General features: G+C 34.1%; 1 protein-coding gene across 1 annotated transcript; it reads right to left on the bottom strand.

The window, feature by feature from the left end:
- Nucleotides 1–493: 493 nt before the first annotated feature.
- LOC115970854 (flowering locus K homology domain-like) lies at nucleotides 494–10,162 on the bottom strand. The gene is made up of 7 exons (XM_031090471.1): nucleotides 10,060–10,162; nucleotides 9,141–9,430; nucleotides 6,386–6,635; nucleotides 5,800–5,948; nucleotides 4,053–4,316; nucleotides 2,594–2,788; nucleotides 494–679 (listed from the first exon to the last, which is right to left on the bottom strand). The coding sequence occupies exons 2-7, from the start codon at nucleotides 9,417–9,419 to the stop codon at nucleotides 494–496; spliced, it is 1,323 nt and encodes a 440-aa protein (XP_030946331.1). The 5' UTR covers nucleotides 9,420–9,430; nucleotides 10,060–10,162.
- Nucleotides 10,163–10,785: the final 623 nt, after the last annotated feature.

Here is a 10,785-nt window from a genome sequence, read left to right as displayed (position 1 = left end):
GATCAAAGGGTCATTCACAGATTCACACTAAGAATATATGAAATATACCAGATCATCAACCAGAATAATGCCGAATTTCCTGATGCCCACATATACAAGTAGCTCAGAAAGAATAAATATTCCAAGTTATTTTGAATTCTTCCAACCGCCCTCCCCACCCCCCAACAAAAAAAAAAATAAAAAAAACCCACAAAGGAAAAAACACAAGCATTATTACTCCACCGTTGAATGTGTTGAACTGTCCTAAACAGCCTATAAAATTCAGTGCTAGCAGCAATAGACCAGTAAGAAAAAGACCAAAGTAGCAATAAGGATGAGGGAAAGAGAGCGAAGCTAAAAAGCACATTGCCACTTTTAACAAAATATATTTAAAAGAATGAACAATAAAATGTCACCAAATTCAGAAGATCAACATATCAAATTATCTGGTATTATCCAGTTGATACGGCACAGAACAATGTTTGCAAAATACCTACAGAATTATATCAGCATCTCAATAACCGTAATCATTGCCATACACCAAACCATAGTCTGGGGCAGGTGCATGGCCTGTGTGTCCAGCAGTGGTGGGCTTTGAAGTTGCATAGGAAGGACCATAAGATGGAAAAGCATTATATCCCTGACAGATGGATCCCCCAGCTGGGTTCTGTGTAGAGCTTGCAGCTTCAGCCATGAAATTCTGCTTCATGCAAAGAGGAAGAAGAGGTTATTAGAAAAAGAAAAGGCGCTGCAGTGGTGAAGGCAAAAAAAGAAAGAAAGAAAGAAATAACTGAGTAATTCTACCTCAGTATTACATGGTTGTGTGGTTGTTAAAATGCATGCTTAGCCTTGCTTAAAGCTTAAAGGTTTAAGTGCTGCACTTGATTGAAGCAAAAGCTTGTTTAATGAAGCTTTTCTGGTACTTTTTAAAAATGTGTGCCTACGCTTGCTTAAAGCTAAAAGGTCAAAGGTCTAAGCGCTACACTTGATTGAAGCGAAGCTGGATTAATGAAGTGCATCATAGGCGCACTTCTCCAGTACCTTTTTTTTTTAAAGAACAAAGCACAAATAAATGCACTTTTCTTTTACTTTTTAGCAATAAAAAGAAGGGACTAAAATAAACCTCCCAAAAAATCAGCAGCTTATTTGTTGTTATTATTATTATTTCCATCAGACCAAACTTCAATTTGTGTGTATCAATTCCAGCAACGCCAACCCATGAACCAAAACCTCTTTGTGCCACCCAACCACCAAACCCCAAACCAAAATCAACCATACATTGCAACCTCCAGTCATAACCCAAAAGAAAAAAAGAGAAATTTTCAAGTTGAACCCACCCATTTCAACCATTAACCCTAATAACGGCTACCTATTTGGTTTAGAAAAGTTGTTTATTACTTTTTCTTTGTTATCAGTAATCTTAGCCTTTCTTGGAACAATTTATTTAGAAGTCCTAATCCTTCTAGGAAAGGATAAAGCAATAGCCTATATAAAGGCTTTATTGTAGTAAAATTCATAGCAAGATAGATTTTACTAAAAAAATTCAGCAGCTTATTTTAAGCTTTGAATGCATAATTGCATTCTCCTACCCTTTCTTATTTTTTTGGTTGAGAAAACTGCCTTCTCCTACCTAAGTGCGAATAATTAGGAAAACCTAGGTGTGATTACCACTTTATCTTTCTTTATTTCTCATCAAACATATTCAAGATCTAATCTTTCCATACTTAAACCCTTGAACATCAACCCTTATTCAAGAACCCATCAAGACATCACCAAGAAACCTAATTTAGTGCTGAATTCCTAAAGATCCCACAACAAAAGTGCCTATTGTCCTGCATCATCCCCTTGCTTTTGCATCATCAAATCCATCAAAGCACTAGGTCTGACCAACTGTTTGCTGGAGATCTCAAGTTTTGGGAAAGCCAACTCACAACAGTAGGCTAATCTCAGCTCCTCTGTTGTCCTGCCTCTAGTTTCCAAGCCTCGCACCATTGATAAAAGCTTGCTAGAACACAAGGCTAGGGTGTGCTTATTGTGACCGTTAGCCAAGCTGCACTACTGCAACCCAACCAAGGCTAGGGTGTGCTGAAGTGGCTTTCTTAATGCCACTTACAATTTTTGTTTACTGTAATTGACACATAAGCATTTTGTTACCAATGCCAATAATTTCGGCCTGCCTGTTATGTAACGACAAAATGAAACCACCCCTGAAATTAAACCTAAATTTTTTTACATTCTTATTTTTTCAAGAAAAAAAAAAGTACAACAGAACTATCACTATCACTATAACAAACAGAGTTTCAACATATGACTGTTACATAATTTTTAGAAAATTACATCAATTCATACCCTACATATTAAAAGTCCAAATTACAGGGAAACAAATCAAACACAGATCTGAAATACAGAAACAATACACTACAGCTTTGATGCCATTATCAAATCCAATGACAGGTTTAATTTCAAAAGTACAATATAAACATAAGAAATACAAACTAAAAATAAGATTGCAAAACAAGGGAACCCAAAAAAAAAAAAAGCAAATCAAACTGGAGGTAACAAGAGAATAAAGGCAAATATTGCACACATGGAAATCACAGGAATTGTAGAATACCTGTATTAACTGTTGAGCTGTTTGTACTTGTGAAGCAGATCCATTTATTTCAACAGTCATCTCCTCAGGCATACCCCTTGTTTCCTGTATTGCAATAGTTGCCCCACTGGCACGACGTATGTAGCTTATATTAGAACCAGATATCCCAATTACAGCATCTGTATATAATAGAGGAACTTGCATGTGGTGCGTAACCTACAAAGAAAAATGTAAACAGCATATATCAGAAATAATTTTGTAACAGAATAAGCCTAGCCCTCAACAAGGTCTGACATTCTCTCATTCTCTTTGTTTTTTCTTTCTGGGTTTTCAAGACAATAATATGCAAATGAAAAAAGAGCAGTTGCTACTTGCACAATTTACTGTGATTCATATTATTGGGAAAATACCCTCACGCGGAACGCCTTCCTAAACAATTTTAACATTATATTCAACTGCCACTTAGCAGACTGAAATAACTGACATCATAATTCATAATAAAATATTCATTTCACAGCAGCAGTTTCCTCAGTGAAAGGAAAGTACGAATAATATTCTGGCACAATGAAGCTTCAAACAACCCTCTAGCATCAACATCAGTGGCCCAGTCCCTGATTCAAGAGTGTTGAAGCCTCAAAGGACACCAGGTCCAGTTTGTAGAAGAAAAGCATTATTTTTTTAACTGGAATTTCAGTTTCCATTTTTCTTTTAAATCAGAAAGATTCGGAAAAATTAAGATCAAATAGAAAAACCAAATCTAATTTAATCAAAATTTGTTTAGTGTTAAAATTGTTAAGTCTTTTTTATTATTATTATTATTATTATTATACCAAGAATGTCTCCATTGAAAACAGCAACAAATGCCAACTAGTTAAGTTACAAGGCTCTTTTCTTATAGAAGAAAAGCATGTGAAAAAATATTTACTCTTCCAACATTTGAAGTTATAAATGCTACCCACGATTTTATTTTTCAACTAAACCTAATATCAAGAGTGGCACAATGAGTTTCTCAAAAAAAAAAAAAAAAAAAAGAGTGGCACAATGAAGCTTTAAACAATTCCTTTTTTTTTAATGAATAATAAAGTTTTATTGAGGAAAACTCAATATACAAGAGAACTACTAAGAGAAAACAGTCAAGGTATAGTACAACTATCAATGAAAGTGAACAAAGAGGAAGAAGATAAGGTGGACAACACAGTCATCCACTCATACAAAGTACACAAGAATAAAGCTTCAAACAATTCTAGCCCTCTACCTTCAACATCAGATCTTATTATGAAACATTTGTGGATTTTAATTAGAGAGAAATACTTTGAAATTAATAAAGTATAACACAGGACTTAATTGATTAAAGTCCTACAGAAAGAAAATCTTAGTTTCCATAAGTTTACTGCAACCCCATTAGAGAGTTACCCTCATATTAGAGAGTTACCCTCATATCTTACTAAACACAGTCAAGATCAAAGCAAGAAGAAAGCACCTTGGTGGTCACTAGCTGTTGTGGCTGGACACTGGATAAATGAATCCCCATAGAAGCATCCCTTCCATACATAGGACCCTGCCAATGCTGATTATCCAGAGGTGGAGCAGGCGAATAATTGTCATATTGATGTGGAGGCTGCACATATTGAGGATTAGGTGCAAAATCAGGTCCGGCACCAGCATTAATTGGAAAACCTTGAGGAGGGCCCCAGGACTGGTGTGGGGGAATGTTCTGGTTTGCTTGAAATTTTGGCATCTGCATCTAACCAATAAAAACAACTATACAAGTTATATTTTATCCAATATGAATACGACAAATAATAAACCACCTCATCTAAACAAACAATTGACAAATTTGAACTATCCTAGACTCAATATGTATTTAACTGGGTCAAAAAAAACATTTAAAGTTCATTTAAACTCAAAAAAGTTCAAATACTCCTGGTTTATTCATACACAACAACAAGGCCTTAGTCCCAAATTGCTTGGGGTCAGCTATGATCCTCAACAAGATTGCAAGGTTGATCACATGTATTCTTTTCATCCATTCTAATCCATATAAAGTCATAGTCTTTCTTACTTTCTTAATTTACATGTCCTTTTTAACTACTACTAATGTGATATTTGGTCTTCCTTGTTTCGTTCCCTCAATTTGAATCAACTCACTTTTTTTTACCAGTGAATTAATTGCTCTTCTTTGCACATGACCAAACTATCTTAAGTGACTTTCCTTAGTCTTTTCAACAATAGGGATTACCCCTATCTTTGAGCAAATTTTCTCATTTCAAATCCTAACTTTCCGTGTATTTCCACTTATCCATCTTAACACTCTCATTTCAACTACACTCATTTTCTGAATATGTTACTTATTAACAACCCATGTTTGTTACCATAGAGCATAGCTAGTCTTATAGCAATCTCGTAAATTTTCCCCTGTAACTTAATAGGTATTCTAGGATCACACAATATTCTGGATGCGTTTTTCCACTTCATCCATCCTGCTCTTCTCCTATGATTCGCATCATTTTTGATCTCTCAATCTTTATGAATTATTGATCAAAGAAATCGAAAGCTCTCTCTCTTTTGTATCTCTTGACATCGAGTCTTACTGCCCCTTTATATTATTTTAATTTTTTACTTTTACTAAACCTACATTCCATGTACTCAATTTTAGTACTACTTAATAAAAAACATTTAAGTTTTAATAACCCCCCTAATTTCTAACTTGGCATTGACTCCACTTCTAGTTTCATCCACTAAAACTATATCATATGTGAAAAGAAAACACCAAAAGATTTCCTCTTGAATCACTTTAGCGAGCTCATGCATCCCTACAGCAAAGAGATACTCCCGGTTTATTCATATAGATCCATAAAGTTCATTTTGGCCCCGAACCATTTTCAGTAAAGCATTACATGCTTATATATAAAAAGATAATTCAAAAACATTTCAAACAGGAAATTCAACTAAGGCTTCACTTTTCCCTACGTTGTATGTCTTTCAAATTTAAGAAAATAGGGTAGATGTTTTGAGCATCTAACATTCTAGATCCCCAGGGAAGTAGGGAACTACACCCTTTTAGTATTTGTGTCATCTAAGCCAAACTAATCCAAACCGATATTACCCTTACCTGGAATGGCGAACCACAGCAAGTGAGCCAGTCAACCAGTATATAAACAACAGTGCATGGAAAATAGAAATCACGATGATTACCAATCCCAAATAATACAAACGAACGAACTTACTTGCATTTCAAATACTCCGATAATACTGCGGTCAACCAGGAATTTTCGGAGATGATTTAAAATCAGTTCAACTGCTTTGTGCACACCAGCAGGTTCCCCATGTACCTCAACAATACTATCATCTTTCAACACAAACTTTGGTAGGTGTTCTGCAGTAAATTACTACAATATTCAGAATATTAAAGCAGCCTTTCTGTGAAGATTTCACATTTGAAAACAGTAAACAATGTAATAATTTAAAAAAAAAAAAAAAAAATAGTTCTTTATATGTTAGGCCATGCAGAAAACTAAGGAAACAAATGCAAGGCTCAACTCACCAAAAAAAAAAAAATTGACTATGTTATCTGGTATGTGATAGGCATAAGAGAATATGGCAAAAGAGCATGTGGAAAACATTACTCAAAGTCAACACAAAGGGTCACAGTGCTTGAATAGAAGTGACAAGATGTATAAAATGAAAGTAAAACCTTGGGAGGGGGGGGGGGGGGGGGAGTGTGAGGAAAAAGAAATAATATTTCAAAATCTTCAAAGAGGAAAAAAATAATAATCTAACATTTTTATATGGAAAATAATATTTTTCAAGAACCTGCACTGAGAACCCGAATAGTACAATTTGAAGCATCTTGAATGGACTTTATAGTTGAACCCTGCTTCCCAATCAGACTTCCTGCCTGAGTATCTGCCACTAGAACCCTTGTGATAATTGTGCCCACTGCACCAGATGTAGCGTGAGCAGAGTTGGTGTCTACATCGATGATTTGTTTATGAACTCTCAATAAAGCATCCATGGCAGGAGAAAGAGGAAGATTTAGCTCTTCCTTAGCAGAAACCATCACCTTAGAAAAAGGCCAGAGAAACAAACAGTGAAATTAGCAACATCATCAGACCATGATTCATTTCATAAAACTATCCAGTGGCAGAATCCAAAATCAATTCATGCATGACAGATAAGAAAAAGTCCCAAAAATTATTCCACCTTTAGTGGACCTTCTAATCCTTTCAAACACACAATTAGCTTCTTACAATAACACAATTAATCATCGGTATTATAGCATTTGGAAAGAAGTGTTCAATTCCATTCATGATTCATCTATTCATCCATACAATTCATATCAATCTTAAAAAACATCTTTCAATATTTCTATGAACAAATTTTCATAGTCCTAAAAATTTGAAACTGTTACTAAGAAGGCACACATCCAAGGGTCCTAAGAATACAATTTTAAGGTAGTCCATTGGGGACAATAAAAATGATTTTAACTAAAACATAACAATTACTAAAAACCATGCCAATGGTGTCTCCCAACCCAATGGTTTCTTTTCCTAGCAAGAAACCAACTTCATTATCAATTTCAAGGTTTTTGAAGTGGTGGTAAGAGAACAAGCCCCAAACACCATTGATTGATGTATACATATTAAAATATGATAAGAATACGAGATTTGAGTAAAAGCATTTTAAGATTAAGTCACACATCTCTGTACACATTCTTCTATACATGTTATATTTTGGTTAAACTTATAATTTTCAAGTGACAGTCTTTAGTCTATTCAGGAATTAATTATTTTTTATGACACTCCAGTAGCAGAATTATTCAAGAGATGTTTCATATTTCTATACTTTAGTAAAGGTTTTAACAACCTATACTTCCATGCTTCAATGTACTTTGTGCTTATTAAAGTGTGAAAAAATTGAGAAGCTTGTTAGTAATACTGCATCATACTGATGACAATTTAAGATTTTCCTAGTACAAAGTTTAACAATGTCCGGCAAGACACCAGTCGACCAAGTTCTGTAGTTACCAGATACAGAGAATGCTTCTCGATACCAAACTCCGCACAACATATTCCAGATTGTTAAGTCAAAAGGAACTTTTCAGCACTTGTAATGCTCAGAACAGATCCCTGCAACCTTGATCTTTGGTTCTTCTAGTTTGAAGCCACTTTGGTAATTGATTTGTTGCCTTAAATTTGCAAAGAACCTGCACACATTCATTTTGGTTATTGTGACAAAAGACACTTTTACTTTGGTTCCATACTTAGCCTCTGTTAATTTAATTTCACCTTCCAACTTACTTCATCTTCATCTTATTGTCTTTTATTGTTAACAACTATTTAGTAACCCAACGGTCCCAATTTATCACTTTCTTAGCAGCTTTTTTAAATACTGGAGTGAACATATTTTATTATAACCAAAGCTGTATATCTGTTGTTAATTATTTGCTGGAATTTAGGCTAGCAAGATAGTTAGTCCATTTTTTGACCTTGATTGTAGGCAATTCCCTAAGCAATAATGGATTCCTGCTAGTTCATACAGTTCTACATTCGGAGGAATAACAGAAACAAAAACAATAGAAATATACAGAGAAACAAGAATTGAAGGGTATGACAAGTTAACATTTAATAGCAGTGATATTTCCAAAAAAAATAAGCTCCATGCATCTACCTTTATGCAATTCCAACAACAGGGAAAAAAATCTAGAAGTAGATTATAGAAAATGCCTTACAGCAATTGATTGCAAGAAAACAAGCAAAATCAAGACAATAAGAATTTGATGGTACATTATTGTACAAATCTAATAAGTTGACCAGAAAAGGATTGCTATAAGACTAGCTATGGTGGTACAAAACGTTTAGACTGTTAAAGCAACATGCTTATCGAAAAAAAAATAAATAAATAAGCAACATGATCATAAAATGAGCATAGCCCAAACGAAAATATTAAGATGGTATGAGGAATAACAACAGGAAAGATAAGAGAATGAAGTTATCCTTTCAAAGGTAGGAGTAACTCTTATTGAAGGAGGTCTAAAAATAAAACGGAAGAGTTCCTTATGATGGTTCAATTGTACGCAATGCAAACTGATTGATACATACTGAAAAAGAGTGATTTATTCAAGTTGATGGAGTAAAAAGAAACAACATGGGCAGAAGTAGTAAAGAAAGATATGTTGAACAAGGAGGCGAGAGCAAGCACAATTTTAGATAAGATAAATGACAAAAAAGAAGATGTGTGATGTGACTAATCCCAATTAGAATGAGAAACCATAGCCAACCCCAATTTAATTAGGATTAAGGCTTATGTAAGTCGAGAACTGCACAAATTCATACCATAAGAAACATGAGAACAAGAGTACTTTTGACAAAAACCATAACTCATTCACATATAAAAACCAGGATAAATATTCAGTACAACCATCAGATAGTCAAGCATCTAGTAAGAACATAAATTGATTGATAATTTAAGTTTAACAACCACTGAGGTAGACAGGAAAACTACCTCAATATGCCCAGAACATAAATACAAACCCCAATAAAAACGACACTATAGAAAAGCAACTTACTGCTCTTTCTGATGTCCCAGGAGGACCATCAAGAATTTTAACCCGAGCCTTTGTCTCCTCAGTGATTTTCTTAATGAATTCTCCCTTGCGACCAATAATACCACCAACCTTTTGCACAGGAACTAACATCCTGAACACATTCTCTCCAGGCCACCCAGGCCACTTTTTTTCTTCACCTCCTTTTAAATCAAAATTATTGTCAAGTCCTTGTTTCTGTGGAGGATGAGAGCTTTCAGGCATATCACCTGTCTCATGCCCATTTAAATCTTCGCTACCCATTTAAGTGTTTTCTGTGAAAAATCAACCAATGCAAACTGATTAATATGTATATCTATCAATAAACACATTACAGAATGATCTCAATGTATGTATCAGACTATTTACACTCCTACGTACATTTTCCTCAAGCAAGTAAATGAAACATTAATGCAGGAAACCCGAGTAGGAATAATTTTCACCCAAAATGCCCAATTAATATCAAAGAATTTTACATTACCACAATTGCCAAGCTAAAAAATACTGGCAGTCTGAGACTTTTAATGAAGAAGTTTATTTTTCTATATTAACAATGCAAATATATGTTTTGCAATTTCGTATACAAAAATTAACATGGACTCGGATCTTCTTCTTTTAAATAGAACCAAATCAACAGAACATCAAAAAGTCTCAATTACACATTCTATTCATTTATACTCTAGGCCACCAAACGGATCCTAAGTATCATATGTCAATCAAAAATGCAAATAAAGTAAATAAAAACCCTGGAGAGCCGAATGTATATGTATATCTATGAAACCCTAAAGAGAAAACAAATTGTAAAGGATAAAAGGAAGAGAATGAAAAGCGTAGAATATACATATACATATATATATATGAATAGAGTATACAGTGAGTGAGTTTGAGATTGCATTTTACTTACAGAGAAACTTGGGTTGTACACTACAGAGTCAAAATCTTTGGCAGAGAAAAAATGGGCGGGACAGGAAATTGCAAGTGCAAGCCAGTGCAAGTAGTATATGGCAAAGTGAGGTTTTGTATTTAGTCCTTTCACTTTTGCTATATTATGGAACTTGCCTCAATCTTTTCTTATTTTATTGGAAACCCGCTTTCTAACAAAAAGCTTCTTCTTCTTTTTTTTCTTTTTTCTTTTTTTTCTAAATTTAATTTTGGACACTAATCAAGTGATATATTGTTTTTATAAATATAAAAAACCTAAGTTAAAGAAAACATTTGGCATAAATTAAGAAGTTTGAAGTTTAACACAAAAACTCCAATGGTAGTTGACATACGTTGGGTTGGGTAGAGGATTCTAAACTTGGTGTACTCAAAATGTAGCACCGGCTATCAAAAATGCAAAGAAGATGACATGTTAGGCAAATGTTCAATTGCATCATCTTCAAGCTCTGCAGGCTCAATCACCACAAATTGAATTGGGCACACCATCTCTCTCTCTCTCTCTCTCTCTCTCTCATATTTTTTACTTCTTTTAATCTGTGGTTCATATTTTAACTTTTCAATTATTTTATTTGTGGTTTAGAGGTTAGAAATACGGGAATGTGAATGTGTTATTGAGATTACTATTGTTTTAGACCAACATAATCCAAATAGTTAGTTGAAAGAATTTCACATTATTAGCAAACACTTA

The sequence above is a fragment of the Quercus lobata genome, chromosome 12, assembly GCF_001633185.2.
Source record: "Quercus lobata isolate SW786 chromosome 12, ValleyOak3.0 Primary Assembly, whole genome shotgun sequence".
Classification (NCBI taxonomy): Eukaryota; Viridiplantae; Streptophyta; class Magnoliopsida; order Fagales; family Fagaceae; genus Quercus; species Quercus lobata.
Note: the sequence above shows the minus strand (reverse complement) of the source record. Positions and strands in the feature narration are given on the sequence as shown.